General features: G+C 41.3%; 5 protein-coding genes across 10 annotated transcripts; 2 read left to right on the top strand and 3 right to left on the bottom strand.

Annotated features, from left to right (window-relative positions):
- Nucleotides 1–155: 155 nt before the first annotated feature.
- On the bottom strand, nucleotides 156–9,780 carry slc35a3b (solute carrier family 35 member A3b). Of its 6 annotated transcripts, none has more exons than XM_031854841.1 (9): nucleotides 9,639–9,780; nucleotides 5,813–5,917; nucleotides 4,075–4,321; nucleotides 3,727–3,869; nucleotides 2,656–2,778; nucleotides 2,285–2,459; nucleotides 1,716–1,834; nucleotides 1,502–1,635; nucleotides 156–1,033 (listed from the first exon to the last, which is right to left on the bottom strand). In XM_031854841.1, the coding sequence occupies exons 2-9, from the start codon at nucleotides 5,894–5,896 to the stop codon at nucleotides 940–942; spliced, it is 1,119 nt and encodes a 372-aa protein (XP_031710701.1). In that variant the 5' UTR covers nucleotides 5,897–5,917; nucleotides 9,639–9,780; the 3' UTR covers nucleotides 156–939. The 6 variants fall into 6 exon arrangements, with proteins under 6 accessions (XP_031710701.1, XP_031710700.1, XP_031710704.1 ...); XM_031854840.1 differs by lacking the exon at nucleotides 9,639–9,780 and adding an exon at nucleotides 8,404–9,621; XM_031854844.1 differs by lacking the exon at nucleotides 5,813–5,917.
- Nucleotides 9,781–10,624: 844 nt separating this feature from the next.
- imp3 (IMP U3 small nucleolar ribonucleoprotein 3) lies at nucleotides 10,625–13,168 on the top strand. Its single transcript, XM_031855029.1, has 7 exons — nucleotides 10,625–10,855; nucleotides 11,279–11,386; nucleotides 11,559–11,633; nucleotides 11,735–11,814; nucleotides 11,952–12,003; nucleotides 12,173–12,245; nucleotides 12,335–13,168. The coding sequence occupies exons 1-7, from the start codon at nucleotides 10,719–10,721 to the stop codon at nucleotides 12,359–12,361; spliced, it is 552 nt and encodes a 183-aa protein (XP_031710889.1). The 5' UTR covers nucleotides 10,625–10,718; the 3' UTR covers nucleotides 12,362–13,168.
- sec22ba (SEC22 homolog B, vesicle trafficking protein a) lies at nucleotides 12,843–15,227 on the bottom strand. The gene is made up of 5 exons (XM_031855028.1): nucleotides 15,022–15,227; nucleotides 14,450–14,559; nucleotides 14,144–14,304; nucleotides 13,894–14,040; nucleotides 12,843–13,683 (listed from the first exon to the last, which is right to left on the bottom strand). The coding sequence occupies exons 1-5, from the start codon at nucleotides 15,094–15,096 to the stop codon at nucleotides 13,529–13,531; spliced, it is 648 nt and encodes a 215-aa protein (XP_031710888.1). The 5' UTR covers nucleotides 15,097–15,227; the 3' UTR covers nucleotides 12,843–13,528.
- A 36-nt stretch (nucleotides 15,228–15,263) lies between these two features.
- LOC116387709 (uncharacterized protein C1orf21 homolog) lies at nucleotides 15,264–20,098 on the top strand. Its single transcript, XM_031855031.1, has 7 exons — nucleotides 15,264–15,312; nucleotides 15,456–15,620; nucleotides 16,722–16,863; nucleotides 17,989–18,068; nucleotides 18,443–18,513; nucleotides 18,675–18,738; nucleotides 19,217–20,098. The coding sequence occupies exons 3-7, from the start codon at nucleotides 16,773–16,775 to the stop codon at nucleotides 19,238–19,240; spliced, it is 330 nt and encodes a 109-aa protein (XP_031710891.1). The 5' UTR covers nucleotides 15,264–15,312; nucleotides 15,456–15,620; nucleotides 16,722–16,772; the 3' UTR covers nucleotides 19,241–20,098.
- A 268-nt stretch (nucleotides 20,099–20,366) lies between these two features.
- On the bottom strand, nucleotides 20,367–22,990 carry tsen15 (TSEN15 tRNA splicing endonuclease subunit). Its single transcript, XM_031855030.1, has 4 exons — nucleotides 22,820–22,990; nucleotides 22,654–22,735; nucleotides 22,038–22,173; nucleotides 20,367–21,918 (listed from the first exon to the last, which is right to left on the bottom strand). Exons 1-4 carry the CDS (start codon nucleotides 22,883–22,885, stop codon nucleotides 21,747–21,749), a joined length of 456 nt encoding a protein of 151 aa, XP_031710890.1. The 5' UTR covers nucleotides 22,886–22,990; the 3' UTR covers nucleotides 20,367–21,746.
- Nucleotides 22,991–23,459: the final 469 nt, after the last annotated feature.

Consider the following 23,459-nt stretch of genomic DNA (forward strand, 5'->3'; position numbering starts at 1 on the left):
GAAAGAACAACAGTTCAAAATATTCATGGGTGTGCCCAGCTCTGTGTGTACGCATTCGTGTGTGTTGGAGAGAGTGTGCACACATACACACTCACAGCTCCAACGTATCCATTCATTTCACTTTGAAGTAAGAAAAAAGATCAAGGCAGAGCTGGTTGCTTGAACATGGAACTATGCCTTAATTTATTCATTTGTTCTCACACAAAGACCCTTTTTTTCATTTAAATAACAGCAGAATGAGTGCTTCTGATATGAATACTCAGACTGTGAGCAAGGTCAAAGCAGTCATACCCCATCTCATCTCATATGACCAAAGTTAACCCCTCCTCTTTGCAGCAAGTTTGCTCCTCACTCCACCACTAGATGGAAGCTCTGTCGAGGAGTTTCCTCTCTCTGAGGAAGCCGCTGTCAGCAACATCAATAGACTGCCCTTTTTGTTCAGTAAATACATTTCCCCATATCCCATCACACATAATTACACATACAGTATATTGAACTATAAAATAATGGCTTCCAAATATCCACTCGGCCATGGTTTCATCACAATCTCCTCCTGGTCCCTGTAAATTGCACTTATAGAAAGCTACGTTTCCATGGGATCATTCTGTCATACAGTATGTGAGTTTTACTGCAACAGTCTCTGTTGGAATGGAAAGTTAGCTCCACTGTGAGAAGAAACTTAAATAAATACATCGACAAAGGACGAGTACATATTGTTGACCCCCATCTTTTGTGCGTAGCAGGATTTCCCCAGGAGGGATGGGCAGCCTTCAGCTGTAATTGTTTGGCAGTAACAGGTTTTTATCACTGACACTTTTCATATATTCTTAATTTCCGCGTGTCAAACTCTCTGTCACAGTGCTCTGAGTCCTGCTCGGGTTTCTGTCGTGTGTGTGTCGTCCCTTCTGTCGGGTAGCACGCTTCACAGAGCGTCTCTGTTTATACTTTGATGGCGCTGCCACTGGTCGGTTTGCGCTCTTTGCTGTAGAGAAATGTGGCAGCAATAACCAGCACTGCCCCAAGGAAAAATACACTGAGAAAGGCGGGAACAGGGAACAAAAGAGAGAAAATAAAGAGGCATTAAAAAGTGAATTCAGTAAACAAACAGCTGTGTACTCGGCTCATGTCATGTAAACAAGTCAACAGTTTGGACACTGAACTTAATGCTACTGACAGCATGCTAACATGTTCACAATGACAATGCTTACATGATGTACATTTCCTGATGTTTAGCAGGTGTTGTGTTTGCCATGTTGACCATCTTAGTTTGGCATGTTACCTAGCTGAGGCTAATTGGTTTAGCAGCGATCTAGCATAAACCAAAGTATTGGAAAACTTGAAACTTTGACCTCCTGTTGCATTAGATTAAAAGTCAGAAGATCATAAAGCCATGCAGCTCACTAGCATTGTAAAAAAAATAGTGAGATAATTATTAGTCAGGAATTAATTTCAAACCGAAATTAAGCCTTGTGGGAGTGTTCGTGAGCATGTATATGTTTACCATGTAGGGTTAAAGTCCTCCAACAGGAAATATGAAATAAGTGAGGACATGATGATGGACAGAGAGGTGGCGAATCCCTTGAGGATGTTGTCTGCATATTTAATGACCACTGCTACGACCAACCCGCCCAGAGCCTGCAGACAGTTAGAAAGTAGTAGTAGTTTCATTGACAATTTGACAAATGTGAGATTGAAGAGAAACCTAATGATCAAACCTGCAAGGCAATGACTGTGCAGGTGACGGTGTTGTAGCCCTGAAACATTCCAAACTCTCTCACCATCTGGCCGTCATACACTATCATTCCTACCAAGCCAAACACAAAGCTGAATAAACCTGGAAGAGACAAGGAGGGACACAGAGGTCAGGTTTGGGTTGAAACTGCAAGGTATAGTGATGTTTCAACTGATCTTAGACAGGAAACATTAATAAACCACTCATTAACTCTTAATAGGTCAGTAATAAAACATTGATAAGACCAACTTTTGGGATGCCAGGTTGCGCAAAATCCCTTTCCCCAGCCAACACTTTTCAGTTGAAATTTGTTTCTTTCAGAAACAATTTTTATTTAGGATACAATTAAGAAATAATTTGGAAAATGATGACAACTTATTCCAGTTTATGTTTGTGACACACAGAATATAAATTTCTGTGAGTGTGAGATGAGGATGGGTTAGTTTAAACGTCTTATTCTAGTTTATCTATAACACACACACACCATTATTGACTCAACACATATTGTCTCGAAGTCATCTAACCAAGCAAACGGAGGTCATAGTTACCCACCCAGCTGTATGTTACGGACCCACACACTCTGTTTAGTCTCCTTGAGGATTTTCTCAAAATAAACTCCAGCGAAGCCACTGGACACACAGGCCATCATCACAGCCATCAGTCCCACAAACCGGGAGCCTGCCGACAGGATCTTCTGCTCAGTGTCACCTTCAGACTTTGTGGGCCACTGTGGAGGTTACAACACTGATCATAACATGCAGGGACAGGCTCAGATGGGAAATCTGTCAATTAGAGTAATACAACTCATTTAGGACTAAAACATCTGATGAGTCAATATAGTCATATTCCACATTCATGCAGCAGATAAAACGGTGCAGATGTAAATTGCTCAGGGACTTTGCAGGCTCAGTGTCAGCTGGTACCTGCACTAGAGTGACTCCTGCCATGAGGAAGAGCAGGGACAGCCACTGGTAGAAGCCCAACCTCTTCCCCAGCATGGAGATAGAAAACAGTGCTGTTGTGAGGATCTTCAGCTGGTATGTGACCTGTGTGGAGCACAACACAAACACAACGCTAAGCAATAGTTGGGTATGTGACTATGACAGAACACTTATACATCATCCTGAGCAAACTTAGAAAAGTCAGCTGGTTAGCTTAGCTTCCAGTCAAGGTGAATTAACCAGCTGTTGGCCGTAACATTAATTGAAGACAGATATGAGAGTGGTATAAATCTTCTAACTTTCGCTTATTGCTACTTATAGAGTTATGAATATGGTACCAATCGTTGGGTCAGCCACTTTTCACCAAAAACTTTCAATGGTGTAAGTATTTGATTCTCAAAAGGGGATTTTGCATATATGTCTTTATGTTATTTCAGGTTACAAACTGATGGAACAAAGAAAGTATAATTAACACATTTAATGGAAATTTTAGGATATTATGCATTCTCTTTAAAGAGAGACTTTATGTCTCTCCAAACAGCAAGCTTTAGTGCCTTATGCAATGACCAACTACAGAACAAGATAAGATGGCCTTCATTGTTCTGTGAGATGCTGTTTTTATACCACGAAGATAATGTGTACTCGACAGTCTCCAGTGTATAAGACACTGGCTTCTCCTCTGTCCTTTGCTCATTTGCGCATTTTAATTAATTTGCATGTGCTGTGAATCCGACTGCAGGCGCTTGAATTACACTTACAGAAAGGCAAACGTTGACTTTGTTCTTTATTCAACAGAAATTGCCACCATACACAAAAATAATAGAGAATATATTTTAAAGGATTTATGTAAAACTATAAAAATTATAAAAAAAACATTTCCCCCTGACACATACCAAGCTCTGTAAATTCATGGCTACACAGTACGGCAAATATCCAAACCATATGGAAACCAATAACACGGACACACACACACAAAGAGACAGACACACACACACACACACACACACACACACACACACACAGTGAACTTGAACCAGTACATTCATGTGCTACCTGATAGGTGGCTGCGTCCAGGTTGGATAAGGCAACATAGAGCAGATTGTTCTGCAGAGTGTAGATCCCTGCAGGAATAGCCAACTTCATTGTCTCCACAGGCTTGTTAACAATCTCCTCCTTCAGCAGCCGCACACTGAAATCTGGCAGAGACAGAGAGGGTGTTGTCAGTAATTTAATCAAGGGACCACCCAAGGACTGAAGAGGCATTGAGCAGAGACAGAGAGGATCTGACAGCCAGGAAGATTTGAGGACATTTATATGAGATATTGTGCCCTGTAGAGCCTTCAAATAGACTACTAAGTGAATGAAAAACAGAAACTGCTTACTGTCACCCTTCTAACTCACTGTTCTCCTTGAAGACGAGGAGGGTGCAGACGAGGATCTTGAGCAGCTCGGCTGACACCACGGCGGATGAGGCCAGGTAGCGGGGGCTGTCTTCCTTCAGGGTGCGGGAGTAGCGCATGGTGAGCACCAGCGAGGTGGTCTGCAACACCAGCACCGCCAGAGACAGATACTTCAGCCTGACGGAGTGTGGCGGTGACACCACCATCGTGGACGACTCTGTGCCAGAGTGAGCAGACAACTGAGGAGTCTTTGGGATGGACAAAAAAAAGAGGAAGATTGAGTGAGCCTGGTTCAGTCAGAGAAATGAGGGATTCCCCTGCAGCTATATAATATAATAATATTAAGAAAAACCTATAGAGGGAGCATGAAAGTGAAAAGCAAAGGAGAACAGTGGAGGGTGTCTCAGAAGAGTCTGAGAGAGGAGAGAGAGTAAGTGTGGAACAATCAGGAATGCTGGTCAGTAGTTAGACAGAAAGTGGAGCCTGGGGCTGTGCAGGGCATTCCTGCAGACCTGGAGCCCATTAAACAAGCATCAGACAAGAAATAAGAATTATGGGGTCAAGGGGGAAAATATGGTATTTTACAGTACAACTCAAAGTACAAAACAGCTGTTATCTTCTGTATACTTAGTAAAGAAGACTGTCCTCCACCAACAGAAACAAACTGCTTATTCAGGAAGGAGGGACTGATGAATTATGAATGAAGCTTCAAGTGACCAGTTTGTTATCAAAAAACGGCCTTCTTTTTCTTTTCACACCAAATTTTTTATTAAACTTTTAAAATTAAAATGTGTCTGTTATATTCCATTTATCATCTGGTTGATGATATACCTATTGTGAGTTAGTTCTGCCTGTTTTAATGTTCTGTTCTAAGACAGGAAACGTTTTGTGTGCTTGTGTTTGTGATTCTGACATCCACAAGGCAAATGTGTCCTCTGAGGCAATACAGGTAAACTATATTTAAGTATCTCATAAAAATCAAATTAGAGCAAAAACTGTCTGTGATCAGTAGAAGTACTCTCCAGAGTATTCATACTATTTTACATGGGTCTTCTTAATAACATTTGATAATGCTATCACTGGTGTAACAGTCAGGGGGTAGAAGATGTACTCAGATCCTTTAGTTAAATACAATTACCAATACAGCAGTGTAAAATACTACAATACTCCAAGTCCTACATTAACAATCCTACCCAATAAAAGTACATAAGTATTATAGAGCCTATATTTTAGATGTAAAATAATCCAATATTATAATATAAAAAAGCAAAGAGATAGATGAGATAAAAGTACAACAAACAAATAACATTTTTTTTGTAGCAGAACACATTGTTACATCTGCATCAATAATCTAATAATATTAGTAATAATAGCTGATATCACTCACTGGGGCTACTTCTGCAGAACAAATGTGCTTTAAATACTTTTTACTGATAATACTTAAACCTTTTTACCGAAGTAGGATGATGAACGAGGGAATTTACACTGTTGTATTTGTACTTTTACTTAACTAAAGGGTCTGAATACTTCTTTTATCACTGACACGCACACGCACACACACACGCACGCACACACGCACCTGCTGTATCACAAGATGTCAGGCTTCGGTAGTCTACAAGTTGGATGTAATTTTCACTAAAACGTTTTGTTTCTCTACACAGCACGCTGTTCAGTCTAGTTGTTATTCATAACCTGTCATGCATTAAAGGTTAGGTCGAGAGAAATTAGGTAATTATTACCAGTCTTGTGACTATGGTGTCCTGGAGGCTTGAAGACGGACATTCTTCACTCTTTTGCCTTACATGAAAACTTGACTGAAGCATCTTTTCATCATCCAAATGCCCCTAAATTCAAAAGAAATTGAAGGCAGAACATGAGGCAAATCATACTCAACTTCTGCAGCGATGTCACTTCTAGAGTAGGTCTGCTACAGCCCCCTTCAAGAGGTGAGAGGAACTGAGGGACCGTTGCTGGGTTTTCTGAGGTAAAACTGAAGCGTGTGAATGGCTCAGGCGGATTGTTCGCTCTAGCTAACGTGTACCTGGATCTGACTGACCATAACACTGGTTGTTCCTTCCCGCAGTTAAATCAGTATTTTCTTATTTCAAGCACACAAACCGTAAAAGTTATTTGGTGAAAGTACCGCAGGAGGGACTGTGTAAATCTGTGTGCTCTTTTACTGAGAGATAAAGTCCACTGAGCCATGTTATAAAATGGTTGTATATATATTCTACTATGGTTTGTGTCTTTTGGTAGAAAGAGGCTGTACAGCAAGCCACGAGGGCCAAAGAAGTGTTGACAGTACAAGAGGTGTGGTTCAGCACACTGACCTCCTTATGTAGCAGCTCTGCTTAGCTGAGGGCCACTGCTACACAATCCCTCTCTGTTGGTGTGTGTCAATGTGTGTGTGTGTGTCCTTCTACACACACCTAAAACAAACTCTCCTCTCTATCTTTCTGAGAACATTTTCAGAACACTATCAGCTTTCATTTGCAGTTGCCACACTCTAAACAATTTCACCGTAAAATAACGGTAACTTGCTGGCAGCAGGGACGCCAGTAATTTACAGTTTTTTTACGGTGAAACTACCGTAATTTACTTTTACGGTATCTTACCGTATACTGGATTTCATTATGTGACAGTAGGATAACTGGGTTTTACGGTGATTTTACGGCATATGCCAGAATGTTACCGTTTATTTACAAAGGGTAATACAACCCAATACTTTTGCATTTAATTCCCAACAAATAAAAGAATAACAATAAACATTCAACACATAATTATTGCAGTTGAATACATGTTCTCAAGACAAATAATAAAGGGACATTTGTATTTCATCACAAAACTCACAATGTACTGCATGTTTAGAAGAAAACAAATAAAACCATGAAATCTTTTAATGACCGGCTTAACTGAACTCATGAGGAACTCAGACAAGGAGCGCCGAGATCGAAAAGTGGCCGATGGTATGCTACTTGTTCAGTGGTAGGTACCCATCCCTGGAGTGGTATGCTACTTATTCAGTGGTAGGTACCTATCCCTGGAGTGGTATGCTACTTGTTCAGTGGTAGGTACCCATCCCTGGAGTGGTATGCTACTTGTTCAGTGGTAGGTACCCATCCCTGGAGTGGTATGCTATTGTTCAGTGGTAGGTACCCATCCCTGGAGTGGTATGCTACTTGTTCAGTGGTAGGTACCCATCCCTGGAGTGGTAGTTCACTGTCAGACAGGCACACCAGTGCCGTCTCTTGATGCATATGCACATTTAATGTAAATTGGTTTGATTCACGAACAGTGATGCCGTAAATGTATTTTTTTGACTTTATTGATAAAGTAGCGCAACATTGCGTCATAAATTAAGGAATGTATCTATTTTATCTCGTCCATTTACTTGTTCGGATATATGAAATGACAATAAAGTGATTGAGTATTTACTGATATGCCCTGAAACTGATATTATAGCCAATTTATGTATGTATATACATATATGTATATATACATACCACTGATATAAATGGCATACCACTCTAGGGATAGGTACCTGTGGTCGCTGGGCGTGGTTGGGCGCAGCTGCAGAGGGGACAGGGTGGGGGGGAGTGGTTCAGGGAACGGTGCTGTGAAGAGGTTTGATTAGCCGCAGCTGAAACTGGTCCTTGATTGTCTCTCTCCCTATATAAACAGTAGTAGGGATGGAGGAGTAAGCAGGAGACAAGAGCTGACAGGACGACGGGCAGGACGAGACACGATCCTGACGAAGGCCTGTATGGCGGTGCGCTCGGGGGCACGGCAGGAGAGCGCACGGCCGAGACTATCCTGAACTGCATGAATAAATAAAGAACATTACGAAAACGCTATTTGAGTGTGTGCTGACGTCTTTGTGCTGACAGGACCCACGGCGGTAACAAGAACCTGTTACAGTACCTAACCCTGAACAACAGTGGCACACCCCAGGGATAGGTACATACCTCTGAACAACAGTGGCATACCATCGGCCACTTTTCGATCTCGGCGTCACTCCCTCAGACACTGATTTAAAATAGCATTAGGAAATACTGTAAGATACCGTTTTTAATCCACTGTAAATTTACAGCAATTCATTACAGTGCAGCTATGCAAGGATCTTCACATTTTTTTATAAAATCGTTTGCTAAAGTTTACTTGTCAGCTGCAGGAATATTTAAACTCCTAACAAGCAGCACCCCATTGGTGGCTCGGTCATTACAAACTCATCCTGCGCAGCCTACAGAGTTTTTTAAGTTCTTGTGGAGATCCCAAAATCTCCAAAGATACCAAACATGTCAGGCTTCTTTTGTGAGACGACAATATTTACCTGCTGTTGGATGAGAAAAGAGTCCAGTTGTTGATTTCTGGACAACACACTCGTATCTTTCAAAAGTCCTGCATCCATGTGATGTTGCCAAAGGAAGTTACTAAAGCTATAGTGTAAAGTAGATTTGAAGCAGGAGACGGTGTGCAGTGATATGAATTAGATGAAGTTGAAAAAAAGTTCTAAGGTCATCGTAGGAAGATGCAAATATGTGTCACCTGTTGGCAGGTGAAACAGACGTTATGCAAAGATTTCTTCCCCATGTGTCAGCTGGCTTAGCTCATATACGCTCTTCCCGCCTCCTTCCCTTGGAGGACAACCGGTTATAAAATGACTCAACTGAGGTCATAATCATGAATGCCACGGTACAGTCATTTCCTGAAACAAGAGAACAATACAATCCTCTGATCGGCTGGAGCTTTGATCACATTGAAGCTCTGGCAGCCTCAGGACCAATCAGTTATTGTGAGCAGCTGAGCAGAGAGCATGGGAACCCCATCAGAAGAGAACTGATGGATGCTCTATAAGCAAGACGTCATTCGCTAAAAACCTTTGTTCTGATATATTGTGTCTGCCGTCACAAATTAATTGCATGGCATTGATATCTGAATATCCAAAGTGGTTTATTTGTATCGCTGCATCTTCACAAACCAGGTTCCCTGTAAGTGTCAGTACATTATCCCCTTTTTCAAAGCAGATGTGGCATCAGATAACATGAAAAACAGATACGTGGTGGACTCAGGTCAAAGAAAGCAGTGTCCCAGGTGGCTCTGGGTGGGGCGTCCACCAAGGTGTGCTCCATCTTTGGGACATTTGAGACAACTACGAGCACAGCTCTTATTCTGATAATTCAGCCTGCAGGATATAAGGTAACACAACACTACTGAGATAAACATGTCAAACTGCTGTCAATACAATAGGAGTGTATTGAGTCAAAAAGCCATCCCTGGCAAACAATCACTCATGTGTTTGACTTGAACAAATATTGAACATCACAGATTCATCAGGATGTGGATCCGGCAGAAGGAAATGTGGTAAGGAGAGAAGTGAGTGAGTGAATGAATCCAAGCAACCTCTAATTAATTAAAGGCTCATCCTATGGCTATTATAAGTTGTTTCTATTTCTGATGAGTAGCGTTTGATCAAACTGTCCCTGAAGGGATCTTGACAGATTGAAAGAGGCTAAACTAAAGACAAAAAGAGACCCCTCTCAAACTCTCCATCATACAATAATTTACCTGTTGGACTGGAGCTCAGCTAAGGACGTGGATGAAAGTGTCCGGACACTCACTCGCTGGATAGTCTTCTCCTTTTTGCTTCACTTATTCTAACACTCAAAACGTTAATCCGACCCCTATGTAGGGCAAACCATGGCCAAGACACAGACTATCTCACAGCTGTAAACTGGAAAATGTTGCGGTAAACGCTGAGTCCATACAGTCCCGACTAACTACAGTATATCCCTCTGTTCTCATGTAGGCTACTGACTATACACCAAACGTTTAGCGACTCCTGCTGGAGTAAAAACTTACTTTTTTATTTTTTTAAACCAAGTACAAAAAAAAAGTAAAACCATATAACAGCTAATTAAAGCAATCCTTATCGAAACAAAATGAAAATAGATCAAATATCATCACCAAAAATTAATATTTACACAAGCCAATCAGTAAATAAAAGTAGCAGTCTCGCGAAGTGTAACCTCAGAGGTTGTATCAACATACCAACAGGTTTCTGTGCGGGGGTACATTACTTTTTTTAGGTAACATTGAGCACTAACGTGCAGTTTGATGTGTTGGGAGTGATATCGTTGATGTTATCGAGGTTATGAGGTGAACAATTCATCATTTAATACAGCTGCAGATCAGTCTGGGGTTAATTACGCATCCACGAATCTATATGGACAGGCTCCCATTCATGCTGTCAAACTTTTATCGTCTGGCACCTTAATAACAATTTAAAATTTTTAAAAAGGGTAATGTGGCTTTATGAAATATTTGAACGTAAATGGACTTTGATTTGCTCCTATGCCTTTTTTGTTGTAGATAAAATAAGTGGATAAAGACTGAACACGCTGTGAATATGTAGCTGTATTGTTTTAATTAAAAGGAGAAACGTGTAGTTTAATATCAGGGTTTGAGATGTTAAATGTTGAGCCCTGTGGTTGAGCCGCGGTAGATGGCGCTGCAGCTCACGTGGACTCGACGCACGACGTTAAACGGTCCCGAAGAAGAAGAAGACCACGTGTTTCCTCTTCAGCCTGCTGCATGGGAGCGAGCATCTTGTAAATACATTATATTGAGCCAGAGAACGTTTTAAAAATGGTTCGTAAATTAAAGCACCATGAACAGAAGTTGCTGAAGAAGGTTGACTTCATCAACTGGGAGGTGGACAACAACCTGCACGAGGTCAAAGTGTTGCGGAGGTTTCACATCGAAAAGAGGGAGGACTACACCAAGTAAGACGTGTTATCTATAATAGTGCTGCTGGCTACTGTCAGTAAACATAATGCTGTGTGAAGACTGGAAAATCAAGCCAAGCTACCATAACAACACGATAAACGGTTTCATTTTGAGTTTAAGTAAAACAAAATGTAGCCGAAATAGCTAGGTTGAAACTGAAAACACAAATATTCATCTTCTTATTTGACCTGATTAGCTACACCACGTGAAATACCAGATATCGGAGCTTATAACCCTCAGAGACTGTTTTAAACAGTGCGTCAATATTTTCAAACCTTTAATTGTGTAATTTGAGTGAAAACATTAAATTTTTTTTTTTTTAAGGGAAGCAGCTGACAAGTGAATAGTACAGACGTATAAACCCAAATTCATATTTATAGTAGTGTACAGTACCGGTGTTTATCTCTCCTGTGTCTCAGGTACAACAAGCTGAGTCGTAACATCAGGGATCTCGCCAAGAAAATCCGAGACCTGGATGAGAAAGATGGCTTCAGAGCTCAGAGCACACATCAACTACTGGAGAAACTGTGAGTGTCTCCGTGTGATGTTGTGTCTTATAACTGTCAGTCAACACCTAGCGCCTGAATCACAAAGACATAAAGTGGCGTTTGTTTTCCATTGCTGCTTTAGAGCAGTCTTGGTTCATCTGTTTTAAAATCACAATAACAAACTGATAATCTTCTTGTTTCTTCACACAAGGTACTGCATTGGTGTCTTGCCCACCAGACAGAATCTGGCCCTCACAGATAAAGTCACAGCTTCTTCATTCTGCAGGTAAATCACAACACAAACATTTTAATCGAGTCCTTTTTGACGTGAACATGTATCACAACTCTTGTTTTCCGTCATTCATTTCACCTTTGTGGCTCCTGCAGGAGGAGGCTGCCGAGCATCATGGTGAGCCTCCGTATGGCTCAGAACCTGAAGACCGCCATCACCTTCATCGAACAAGGACGTATCCTTCACTACTTCCTTATTGCAAGAGTTTATATTTTGGGAGTAAAGTTTTACGCCTTGAGTTTCCTTTGAGTGATTGGTTAGTTTTGTCTACGTCCAAGTGTAGGAACTGTTTAGACCTTGACTCAGTCTCAGATGTGCGTGTTGGCACAGACATCGTCAAAGACCCAGCGTTCCTCGTCACAAGGTTAGTGTTCACATTTTGTTTCGTCTTCTCATAAATTGTGTTGAACCACTTTATGCAGCCAGGTGTCTTTCAGACAAAACCGTCCGTTCTGCAGAAATGGCAGTATAGATGCATGTGAAAAAGCATCTCAAGTGATCAAATACTAACTCAACACGGCCACTTTCTCCAGAAATATGGAAGATTTTGTCACATGGGTGGACTCTTCCAAGATCAAGCAGCATGTCATGAATTATAATGATGAGGTGAGTTTGAAGTGAATCGTTTCATCGGCTATTTTTTCTGGACTAAAGCATGATGCTGATGTCATACAACCACTGTGTTTCTTTTGCAGAGGGACGACTTTGATCTGGTGGCATAAGCCTGTTGTCTATCATCCATTCATCACCCTGGAGAATCACTCTACAAGAGGATGGACCATGTGTGCGCACATCCAGGGACAGATACTCGGGTGCAGGACCAAAATCTTAGCTGCAGGGCACAGAGGAGGTCTGCACACTGTCAGGCTCCAGGCTTTTTGGAGTTTCACAGTTTGAATAACTCAACAGTTCAAATTTTCTATCAACTGGGAAATTGTGAGAAGAAAATAAGTGTCAATAACTTAAGTTTCATCTGAGCAAGGGCAGAAGAAATGCCCAGGCTTTACTTTGTGCACCAAACACCTCTTGTTTGATGTTGTGAAAATGAACGACTAAAACCTGACTGACCTGATCTATTAACCATCCAAAATATGTGGATTCATCAGACTGTATTTGTGACTGACGATATTAACTGCGCCTTCAGCTGCATAGATTCTCAGTTGTTTTTTTCCTCATATCTCAATGTTTACTTGAACATTAGCAGTCATCACCCTGTGTACAGAGCAGCTTTTAGCGTTGTGTAGGTGACTGTCACCTGTACACCTGTACACACACACACACACTTTTAATATTGTTCTTTGTGTGAATATGAGCTGGCTTAACAGGATATGTACGTGATCATGGAAATGCTGGTTTGTAGGTGTGTGTATACACCATAAAGAGGACTGTCGCTCTCTGTTCATGATATTAACATAGCATGTGTCATAAATACAGCTGTGAAATAGAAAATACAATTTGATAAATATTTAATATTTTCAAAAAGACTTTGTTACAATGTAAACTCTGAACAATAAACACTTATCACAGTATTAAGACCTTTTCACAACACTTCTGCATATTCATACTTTGTTTCTCCTCAATGCTGAAACCCCTATTTCCAGTTAGTTCATTTATCAACATCCTGCTCTTAATATTCCAGTAAACATGAACTCGCCACGAAGCATTTGCTCCAATACATAAAGATGTCCTGTCACAGACCTATGGCTCAGTTTATACTCTATACATGGCATAAATCAAAGCTAGATAAAGCATAGAAATAGTTTTAACCTTCAATAAGGAAAGACTACGATCCCTTTAAGGCACCGGGTATATAACAAATGTAACCGGATCAGTTAAAGTGCTTGTTTTTCCAAAATGAAGCACCCTCAGAGTCCTTGTTGACAGTCCCATCAGAGCCACCAGAAACGCACATAGATGATGAGTGTGATGAAGAACACCGACACAGCAGCCACCTTGGCATACGTGGAGCGGGTATTGAGATATTTGGCGTCGCTGCGGTACATCTTCGACAGGCTGGACAGATTGCTGGCTTTTGTGTCAAGAGCTGAGGGAAATAAAGTATCGCCATGAGATGAACTGGATATTTACCAAGCAATCAATGAACATTACATCGAGTTGTGCAACAGTACTGACGTATTACTGCGAAAACATTCTTCCCAAAGGCAGAAGTAACAACAAAATAGTGATTGATTTCTGTGTTCTTGGTCATTTGTGTTTTGTGCAGGTACTCTGTGCTTTTTATTACAGTACTCACCAGTAAGAGATTCTCCTCTTTGCAGAACTTCCTCAATATTTGCCACCATAATTCTCTGGACATCCTGCAGCTCTGTGTTGATACTGCCAAAGTTCCTCCTGGCCCTACTGTCAATGAATGATTTCTTGGTTTTCTGGATGTACGTGTCTGAAACAATGCATGTATGACATCAGCTTAGTTAAAGATGTTCTTTTTGCATAAAGTTTAAGACAACATTTTCTTGAAAGTACCAGATCACGAATTCTCTTACCAAACTCGATGAAAGAGTACGGCCTCGTTACTGTGGGTACTTTCTTTCCGTACTGCTGATTGAACTCACTGTGGAGGTCTTCAAGGTATGCAAAGACCATCTTTTTGGGAAATGAAGCCTCACAGAGGAACAGGTAGCACACACCCTGCGCTATTAAGTAGCTGAGAACATAAAACAGTTCAGTCCGAATCAGTGGTTATGTATCTATGGCAATACCAATGTATGCAATATCAGAAAAGCAACGTGGGTTTTCCCTGTGGGACTACACGCAATGAACCAGAGTACTTTGAGCTTCTGGTGACTTACTGGAAGTTCATTTCCCCAGCCTCCAGGGTGCAGCGGTCCGGACTCTGAGCGTTCAGTTTACGGCACAGCTGCTTGGCTTGGCTCTGGTAATGCTGGAGGTCTCTTCCTGACTGACACAGATAAGCAACAAACATAGGTAAAGTTGTAAATGATGTTTTAAATCAACCAGAAACATCTTTTCGGTATTCAAACCGACGACAAACATTCATATACATTTCATTTAGCTAAAGTTTGAAATGGTTCTTTTTACTTCTACAGTTTTCAGTAAAATAACGTCCTGTTACATAGATGGACAGTAGGAATGTTACTACGTTTGTTGTTAGCTGACCTTAACATCAACAAAATAGGTTACAGATTTATTATTGCGTCATCGATTACCAGGTTACATGCCAACTTTCCCAATATATTAACGTTACCAAGAATCACATCAAAGTCTTGATTCTTGTTTGGATATATCTAAATCTCAGCGGATAAGCTAGCAGTCGTCACACATGATATTTTTGAATGGAGTTAGTTGTAGTTCTCTTCACACAGAGAGGCTACATGATGGGAATGCTAGCTTTCATTCAGACCTGCTCATCCTCCTGAATGGACGCAGTGAGCGGAAGTCCGTCCGTTAAACGAGTGATTATCGTCAGTGAAGTCATAACGACGCAGGTCAATGATCGGCCACGTCAACTGTCAGTTTTTTGTCTGAGACAGTTGAAACTTTAAAAAAAAAAGCTTCTCGTCTGTTTTTGCTGTCAACTTTGATGACGCGTAGGAATGAGCTGGACGAAGTTCCTGGTGCGCCGGTAAATTAGGTCCGAGTGGCAACGGGGTGCAATTTCAACTTCGTAGTCGAATTTCCATCGCATGAAGAGGTAGGATGCTTCCAAAAAATCGTATGGAAATTGTGCTTAGCGATGAAAAAAAAATAGTAATTAAAAACATATAAATATTTTGGAAATATTTGACTCGCTTCTTTATTTTCTAAGAGCTCGCCACTATCTTATCACTTTAACAGAGTGTCGAGCCATGAGCTCCGACCAGACAGCTGGCAGACGTACTGACTGCATCTCGACTGCTGATGCCTGTACTGAGCCGAGAGGTGCGGATGCGGTCTGGGTCCTGCTTCAGGAGTGAAGCCTCTCTGAATTTAAACCAGAGGAACCATGGACAAACCGGAGAGGTAATACTGCCCCCATTGTTGTACCTTTATTTTGCTATTGTTCGTTTACTTGGTTTCCTTTTTGCCATGTCGCCTCGGCGTTTCCTGCTGGCCGTAGAATGGCTGCTCTTTTCGCACCTTCCTTTTGTTATTACTTGTTTAAGGAACCCTGATCGTTGTCCCCTCTCTCCGATGTTGTGAAACGAGACGATGGTTGAAATTGTGCAGCTCAAAGGGAATGCATTTCCCCCTCACCTCTTGTTTCTTATTGGCTTGCCTAGAATTGTACAAGATAGCCCAGCAATGCACCGTTCATAGGCTGCAGCTTTTAATCTATATACATGTACAAATGTGAGCTAATTGTGAGGAGGATAGTGTGCGGTTCAGCTGATCCTGCAGCTGAGGGGTAAGTGCGTTTTAAGATCATTTATACCACAGGGATTTAAATCACTCCGCGTTTTCCTAGAGCTGACGCAACATACTGGTCAACGATAGCGTTATGTTAGCCATTGCTGCGGGTCTCCCAAGTCAATATGACGGTGGAGATGGGAGCACTTGTGCACGACCACACTTTAATCCCGTGAGCGCCACAGAACCCCCCCCCCCATTCACTAATAGAAATGAGCCGGTGGCTCGCTTGGCACAGTGGTATCCTCACAGCTTGAAAGGCCTTATTGTTGCGGTGCAGCTGGCACAACCACGCGCATGTTCTGATTGGTGTTTTCCCAGACCGGCGTGTGCATGATTCACACCAGGCTAGACCGTCTATTTTACGGTCTTTTCCAGAGTCGGTTGGGATACCCTCGTGTTTTAATGCTAGGGTGGGGCTCTTCATAACTAATTGATTGTGAAAAAAAAGAGTGATTCCCAAGCTGGAGTTCAGGGGAATCCTGCGAAAGGAAGACTAGTTTACTTCCTGTAATGATAATTACAGAGACCACACTCTCCACTGGATGTCTCTAATAAGGACAAATGCTCCTCAGATGATTCCCCCAGGGACCGAACCTTAATCAAGGGGCCTGTTTGTGTTCTGAGGCTTTTCTGCTCGTGGGGTCTTGCTTAAAATAATACGTTTGTGAACTCCTGTATCCAACCATACTGCCCTCATACCTGCGCCCCCAGGTGTGGCTGTAATGCTCAGGGGTGAGAAGGAGAGCAGCTGAGGAGGAGGAGATGGGCTGCACCTCCACCAAGCAGGTGTCTGCGGTGCCCAACGGCGAAGAGGGCCAGAATAAAGCCTACAGCAACGGGGACCTGCTCTCTGGTCAGTCTGTTTACTTTTGATCACATTTCCAATGCTCCTCTATTATCAGGTGGCTTTCCACTTGCTTGATACTCTTGCTTTATATTTGGGGTCAGACTGACCTTTTGATAAATTTGAGGTATATTTTTCTGATCATTTTTGGAGTATTAAATAATGTTGATGCTCTCAATATAATGAAGGAACCATTGATTAGTGCTTTATTAAAGGGTGTGGATTAAAGTTCAGTTAGAGCTATATATCACTTTGTAACTGAATCTTGTCTGGGGCTGCAACCAACAATTTAATTCACTATCAATTCGTGCAGCAATATCATTTTGATATTTTTCTATTCTATGAGAGTCCAAGATGTCGTTTTACAATTTCTTGTTTAATCAAGTTTACAATTATGTTAAAAAGCTACAAATTCTCACATTGTAGAAGCTGGAACAGGTAATTGCGGTTTACACTTTCTGTTGGTTTTTAGTTTATTAAGCAAATCAAATTATTTCAGCTCTCTTTGTAATCATATTACTATATAAACACAGTATATATTTTGTATGTCTTGGTAAAACAGGTAGTTAAAAAAAACTACATATAGCTCACATTCTGCTCATTAACTCTAACCCATGAACAGAAAAGTTGTGATCTAAAAAATCAAATACTACAACTTGTAATGCATATATCAATAATAATGGCAATAATAAAACACTTTAAGTTTAAAATGTTTAGCCATGATTCAAAGTGCTGGAATGAGCTTTTAAACTCAAGCTGTCTTTCTCTGAGCTAAAATAACAATGTGTTATCACTATCAGTCCATCAGGCCCTCATTACTATGCATCGTTACTGTATTTTCATTTCCTTCTTTCTGAATGCGTGGGAGTGAGATAGAGGAGGGGGCCGTGCATGTGTGACGGGAAAAGATGGAGAGGCAGAGAAAAGAGGAGAATCAGGCCGACAGCTCATGTGTTCGCAGATTGCCAACCATTGTTAAGAGAGGATTTAGTCTGGAGCGTGAGAACTCCAGCACATAATTACTTTGCCAAGTACTGAACTGTGAGAACTATTAGCCCGGAGGATTGTGCTGCGAGTGGCTCCTCCTCTGCTGTCGTGAATTAATAAGAGGAGATGTGCCCCTCTCTGTCACAGATGAATACAAGATGAAAGGAGTGGAGAAAGTCAAGTTCATCAGTGGAGAAGAGGGAGTCATGGACGGCCAGGACAGCACAGTGCGTGATTCTATTCTGTTCTGTTTTTGTCTTTTATCGAGTCTGTAGCGGGACATTCACGATATAGTATGATGGAATCTGTGCATCTGTAAAAATAGTCAATTTCATAATCAGACATTTGTTTTCAGGATTTTGGTGCGCCGTGCTGCATATATCTGCATATTAATGAGGAAAAACTGAATGCTTTTTGTATTAATACCACACATTTGTTATGTTAATATTTTTTGATAGCTAATTTGGAAGTGTAATTAGTTCATTGTGTGCCGTGTCTCATGCTGTGTTTCCCATTCTGCTGAATGATGGGACATAAGACAACTTTTGGATCAGATGGTTGATTGTGTGTGTGTGTGTGTGTGTGCGTGTGCGTCCTGCAGGAGAAAAGTGCTCTCCTTGGTAAAGGTCAACACATGGATGAAACGGGGTCAAACGGAAATGGAAAGATTCTGTAAGTGTCACCGACTGACGATGCCGTTTCAATATCATTTAAAATGTGTTTGTACGATGTGTATTAGTAGTGGGTTTGTCTAGGTTGTTCATCTAAACTCCTCGTCATGCCTTACGTAATACTGCAAGGCTCTAACCCGCTGTACCATTTTCCTTTTGCAGGAGCATCCACTCCTCAGAGAGTCAGCAAGAGTTCTTCAGGATGTTGGATGAGAAAATTGAAAAAGTAAGAAATGACAACCCATCATTGGAGTCAGTGTTTGTTTTTATATTTTTGCAAAAAGCTCCTGCTACGTGACATAATGGAGGTTAATCCTATCACTGCATCAAATCTCCAGCAAGTGGGGTCACAGCAGATGCCATACTTAAAAAAAAAAAAAAAAAAAAGCCTCAATCTGTCGTGTCCTGTGCTTTCCACTGTTGTTGAAAACATGTTGCGCTGAGTACTGCAGCGCAATTGGATCTGATCAACCAGAGGAGCGGTTTAGACAAACTGGGCCTCTTAATGAGTCGTAGGGCTTTGTGGCATAAAGGTCAAGTGATAAATGATATCATGTGTATCGGAGTATAAGGCCTCCACTGTTATTAACAGTTTGCTCACTGTAATTGTTTTGTCAGGTGTGTAAGCCTTAGGAATATGAAATACATATCATCAAATAAGACTAAAACTGTAACGTAGACTACCATCTCTGTTTTGTTTACAGGGCCAGGACTACAGCTCAGAGTAGGAAGATGTGACGCAGCACTGTGGTTGAGTATCCATTGGCCCCCGATATGAAAGAACCGTCATCGCAGTGTTACGGACGGATCGTACCATGTGTCACCATGAAGGAGGACTGTCCCTTGTATGTACACGCCTGAGAAAAATGGAGTACTGACTTGAATCAAGCACCTTTTTGCCCTCCTGCTTACAGCATTAGTTCCTGCTTCGTATATCAACCAAGAGGGAAAGGGCCACAAATATCAAAGATGGTTTAATATTTTTATGTTAGAGGTTTTTCTTCCTTAACGAAGCCATTACAGGATGACGACATACATGGCTTTTACCGAGACTTCCTATAAACATTTGAAACGTTCAGACTGTTGCACATACACATTTCCAACAACAGAGGCACCCTGCGGACTCTCAAAGTGAAGATTATGTCTCCATCTGCATCATTTTGAACATTTCATTCTTGAATGCCTCCCTGAAAAGTCAACAGGTTGGACACTTCCTGCATTCCAAGACACAGTATGAACCTCTTTTCTACAGTACAGTGTCCGTCTGTCCATGTCTGTTTCTGCTACGATGTAGAGTATTTATGTTGAATAAGGCTCAGGGTTGAAGTGTTGTAATCTCTGTCTCGTGTATTCAAGTCTCTCCTTTCATTAGGACACTGTTGCACCATTAACACTCATGCACTCAGACAGCAGGGTTATCGATGGCCACTGCTTCAGTATCTGTCCCGTGTTGAACCTACAGCGTGGACTCTGCTACGTCACATAATAAGTCTGACTATGTATTGCGCTCACCAGTGTTATGTTGTGTTCAGTTTCTTTGTTGACTTTTTGGTTTTCTAGAAAAATAAAGTGTTTTCAGTAACTTATTCACACGGCTGACAAAATCGTGTTCCTGTAAATAAGAGCCAACAGAACAACACGTCGCATGAATCATTTGGTCGCCAAAATCGGCTACTCATTGAAGCTTGACTCAAATGAATACATCGTTGCTGCATTAACAAATGGGATTAAATATGCTGCACCATATCATACGAAGTTGTCTCACCATAAGGCACTGGAGCTCGTAGAAAATACCTAATTTGGGTGATAAGATTATTATCGGACAGCTCAATGCGGTTGGTAATGAGAGCCCAGTTGATGGCTGATATCAGGCAATTTTATCATATTAAGAAACAAGAATTTTAAGTACAGAAAATCATTCCGAATGTAGCATTTTCCGATTAAGACGTGAGATATGCTGACGACATCCTGGTTTCAAGAGAAATCTATGAACAAAAATGACACTCGGAATATAAGTTACATCTCAATTGGGGGTTTGACCACAGTTTGCGACACACACGGACTCTTGCCTGTTTACAGTCAGCTCTTTTGTAAAGAAACTATGTACACAAACCAACATGAATCTAACCAGCCAAAAGTTTGCAAGGCTGGAGCAGAGATGCATGCTAAAGATAAAAGTCCACATTTCTGGTCAGAAGGGCAAACATAAACATTATGAAAGGGTGTTTTAAATGCACCACTGCATGCAATCAGGAAAACATTAGTGGAATATTCATATCCATGAGCATGTAAACTTAGTAGGAATATAGTCTTTTGTGCACGGGAACATAACGTTAGTCAGAGCGTCACCATTACATAGTGTGTCACTATAGCACTGTACCAAGAGCTAAAAAGAAAAGAACAAAACTTAACGCATTAAAATAAACTTCTTTTGCAAACACATGAATTCATTCAACATACCTTGTTGACACTTTCGCCTGAAGCCTAAATTACACTCTTTTTGTTAGCTTTATTTATTGTTTACTTTTCCGGTGTCTGTAGATAACAATATTTCTGTTTTTCACATCGGTCAATGGTCCTTTCAAAATAAGATACTTCTGTTTTTGAGAAAGTAACTCAAATAAAAACCAAAAAAATGACACAAACGTTACATTAATTAGGCATAAAAAAAAAACCTTTGTTGAATTGTATGTCTTTACGATAACAGGAAATATGTCTTGATAATTAATTCAACTTTAAAATATCAATATGTGTCAAATATCAGTCAGGCTCTAGTACTAATGTATCCGAAATGTTTTGTGGATCCCCTGGGATCCAACTCATCAGGTCCCGCAGGAATGTTTTGAGGAAGGCAGGTCACCTCATACTGTCAAGTGCAGGGTTGTGTGAACACATCCCTGACTGCATTGAGGGAGTACCTCCGCAACAAATCTCTCAAACATGGCAGGTTTGCGTCAAAAGATTGAACGAATCACAAGCCAAAAAATTTGCAAACCCCTGAACTAGACTTCGCAGGTTGAATATAGCTAGTCCTTTCTCACTGACAGCACCTGTATGGGCCCGGTGGTTTGGTCCATTTGCACCTGCTGCCATGTTCTCTGTGCACCTTTGACTTTTTTTAGGAGCAGCTTACACAGACAGACAGACCAACCAACTGACCGACTGCTCGTCTGTCCCATTCCGCTCTTCTATGTTTCACCAACAACACCAAGATGACGCCACACTCCAGCTGTGTCAGGGCTTCTGCCGTCTCTTCCGGTGCTGCCGACGTCCCAAATCCTGGAAGGGGCCAGCAGGAGGGTCCGGTGTCACCAACCCATCGGTCATCCTCTGGTAGACCAGGGTGGAATCAGAAGCCACGGCACACAACAGCATGGGGAAGCCTCTGTCCAGCACGTGACGTATGCTGCACAGCAGAGAGGAGGAAGCTGTAAGTTTGGCGAATACATTTTGTGATGTTAAAAAAGGTGTTTAAACCAAAAGAAGGAAGGGGCAGTACGTCTGAGAGCTGCAGCGTCTTATTACCTCTTGTGGCTCAGAGATCGGTGAACAGGCAGTGGAAGAACTGTCTGGACGGGTGCTCCTTCTTTCTCCCTCCCTTCCAGCAAAATCACCTGCAGCTCAGGACTCTTGACACAGGACACCTCTTTCCACTGACGCACTGCGGAGAACAAGAAACAGAGTACAGTGAGAGCGGCAACTACCATCAAAGACACCACGCTCATGTCCTCAGTACTGTTTTAGTGAAATGACGGACCTGAGGAGGAACTCACCATCTACTACACACATTGAGGGATTGAAAGGCTGAATCTATTACTTCTTCCCCTTCAAGATATTCAACTTTGAAAATGTAAAGACAAAATAAATAAATTAAATGAAAATTGTATTAATGGGTTTCTCATTTCTTCATCGTAACCATCTGTTAGGGCTGAAGCAGCATTTTGACCAGAATGGTGGGGGATAAAACTTACAGTAAACACAACTGATCCTTGTTAAAGCACAATTGATTCATGTGAAAATAAATAATATCACCCTGTTAGATGACCCCCCCCCCCTCTGCATGACACACAAAAAGACAACAGTAATAGTTGAACAGGAATAATAATCCTGCTAAACTCTTCGTAAATCTTGTCAAACTGACCCTCAGTAAGATCCATGAACACGAGGAAAGCTGCGTGTACTTGTGCACTGTCCTCAATCTCCAGACTCTTCATTTGTTGATACTAAAAAGAGGAAAAAACATTGTTTTTGTTGCACGGTTTAGCAACAGAACTCTGAATGCATCGCGGAGGTCCACCAACACTCACTGCAGGGTGGTGAAGGATCCAGTTCGGAGGTGGAGGTTTCTCTGCGCTGTTTGACGCGTCCGACATTTTATTTACTGAACGAAATGACTCAAACTACTGTCTCATTAAACGCGTGCTAATGCCAGGACACACCGCTGCTGTCACGAACATGTGAGAGTTGTGTTTTAAGGTTTGCCGGTGTGCTACAGTGTAAATCGTCCGGGTGGAAAATCGTAGTCGTTCATTTCAGCAATGCTGGGAAACGGCAGTTGCCTTACAGACTTAACAAAGGGCACAAAAACCCAGGCAGTTTCAATTTATGGTAAATTGATTCAAATGTACTCCTTTTTTTTGAATAATTTTATTTTAATATTATTATAGATTACTATATCATAATGTGTATTGTGTGTGCTTGTACACAAAATAAAAGCAAGATTAAAAAATATGTAAATATGAATTGTGATTAGACATAAACAAATACAAAAGCAATTATATGATGAAATTATAAAAGATTATACATTGTTATATGTTTTACACTACATTTGAAATTAGAGAATATAATTTCTCTCTCTATCTCTCTCTATCTATCTCCTCTCTCCCTGTGTGTGTGTGTGTGTGTGTGTGTGTGTGTGTGTGTGTGTGTGTGTGTGTGTGTGTGTGT

The sequence above is a fragment of the Anarrhichthys ocellatus genome, unplaced genomic scaffold (genome assembly GCF_004355925.1).
Source record: "Anarrhichthys ocellatus isolate YVR2014 unplaced genomic scaffold, GSC_Weel_1.0 scaffold15, whole genome shotgun sequence".
NCBI lineage: Eukaryota > Metazoa > Chordata > Actinopteri > Perciformes > Anarhichadidae > Anarrhichthys > Anarrhichthys ocellatus.

What these genes read in the sequence shown, in the direction of transcription:
- slc35a3b (XM_031854840.1), bottom strand. Translation starts at nt 8,481, where the DNA reads ATGGATGCAGGACTTTTGAAAGATACGAGTGTGTTGTCCAGAAATCAA. An exon ending in ACACCATAGTCACAAGACTG is followed by an intron (nt 4,322 to 5,812) that starts GTAATAATTACC and finishes TCCATCCCAAAG; the next exon opens with ACTCCTCAGTTGTCTGCTCA. An exon ending in GCACAGTCATTGCCTTGCAG is followed by an intron (nt 1,636 to 1,715) that starts GTTTGATCATTA and finishes AACTGTCTGCAG; the next exon opens with GCTCTGGGCGGGTTGGTCGT.
- imp3 (XM_031855029.1), top strand. Translation starts at nt 10,719, where the DNA reads ATGGTTCGTAAATTAAAGCACCATGAACAGAAGTTGCTGAAGAAGGTT. An exon ending in CATCAACTACTGGAGAAACT is followed by an intron (nt 11,387 to 11,558) that starts GTGAGTGTCTCC and finishes TCTTCACACAAG; the next exon opens with GTACTGCATTGGTGTCTTGC. An exon ending in TCATGAATTATAATGATGAG is followed by an intron (nt 12,246 to 12,334) that starts GTGAGTTTGAAG and finishes TTTCTTTTGCAG; the next exon opens with AGGGACGACTTTGATCTGGT.
- sec22ba (XM_031855028.1), bottom strand. Translation starts at nt 15,096, where the DNA reads ATGACTTCACTGACGATAATCACTCGTTTAACGGACGGACTTCCGCTC. An exon ending in GTACTCTTTCATCGAGTTTG is followed by an intron (nt 14,041 to 14,143) that starts GTAAGAGAATTC and finishes GCATTGTTTCAG; the next exon opens with ACACGTACATCCAGAAAACC. An exon ending in AAGAGGAGAATCTCTTACTG is followed by an intron (nt 13,684 to 13,893) that starts GTGAGTACTGTA and finishes TATTTCCCTCAG; the next exon opens with CTCTTGACACAAAAGCCAGC.
- LOC116387709 (XM_031855031.1), top strand. Translation starts at nt 16,773, where the DNA reads ATGGGCTGCACCTCCACCAAGCAGGTGTCTGCGGTGCCCAACGGCGAA. An exon ending in AACGGAAATGGAAAGATTCT is followed by an intron (nt 18,514 to 18,674) that starts GTAAGTGTCACC and finishes TTCCTTTTGCAG; the next exon opens with GAGCATCCACTCCTCAGAGA. An exon ending in TGGATGAGAAAATTGAAAAA is followed by an intron (nt 18,739 to 19,216) that starts GTAAGAAATGAC and finishes TTTTGTTTACAG; the next exon opens with GGCCAGGACTACAGCTCAGA.
- tsen15 (XM_031855030.1), bottom strand. Translation starts at nt 22,885, where the DNA reads ATGTCGGACGCGTCAAACAGCGCAGAGAAACCTCCACCTCCGAACTGG. An exon ending in GGATCCTTCACCACCCTGCA is followed by an intron (nt 22,736 to 22,819) that starts GTGAGTGTTGGT and finishes TCCTCTTTTTAG; the next exon opens with TATCAACAAATGAAGAGTCT. An exon ending in GTTCATGGATCTTACTGAGG is followed by an intron (nt 22,174 to 22,653) that starts GTCAGTTTGACA and finishes TGTTCTCCGCAG; the next exon opens with TGCGTCAGTGGAAAGAGGTG.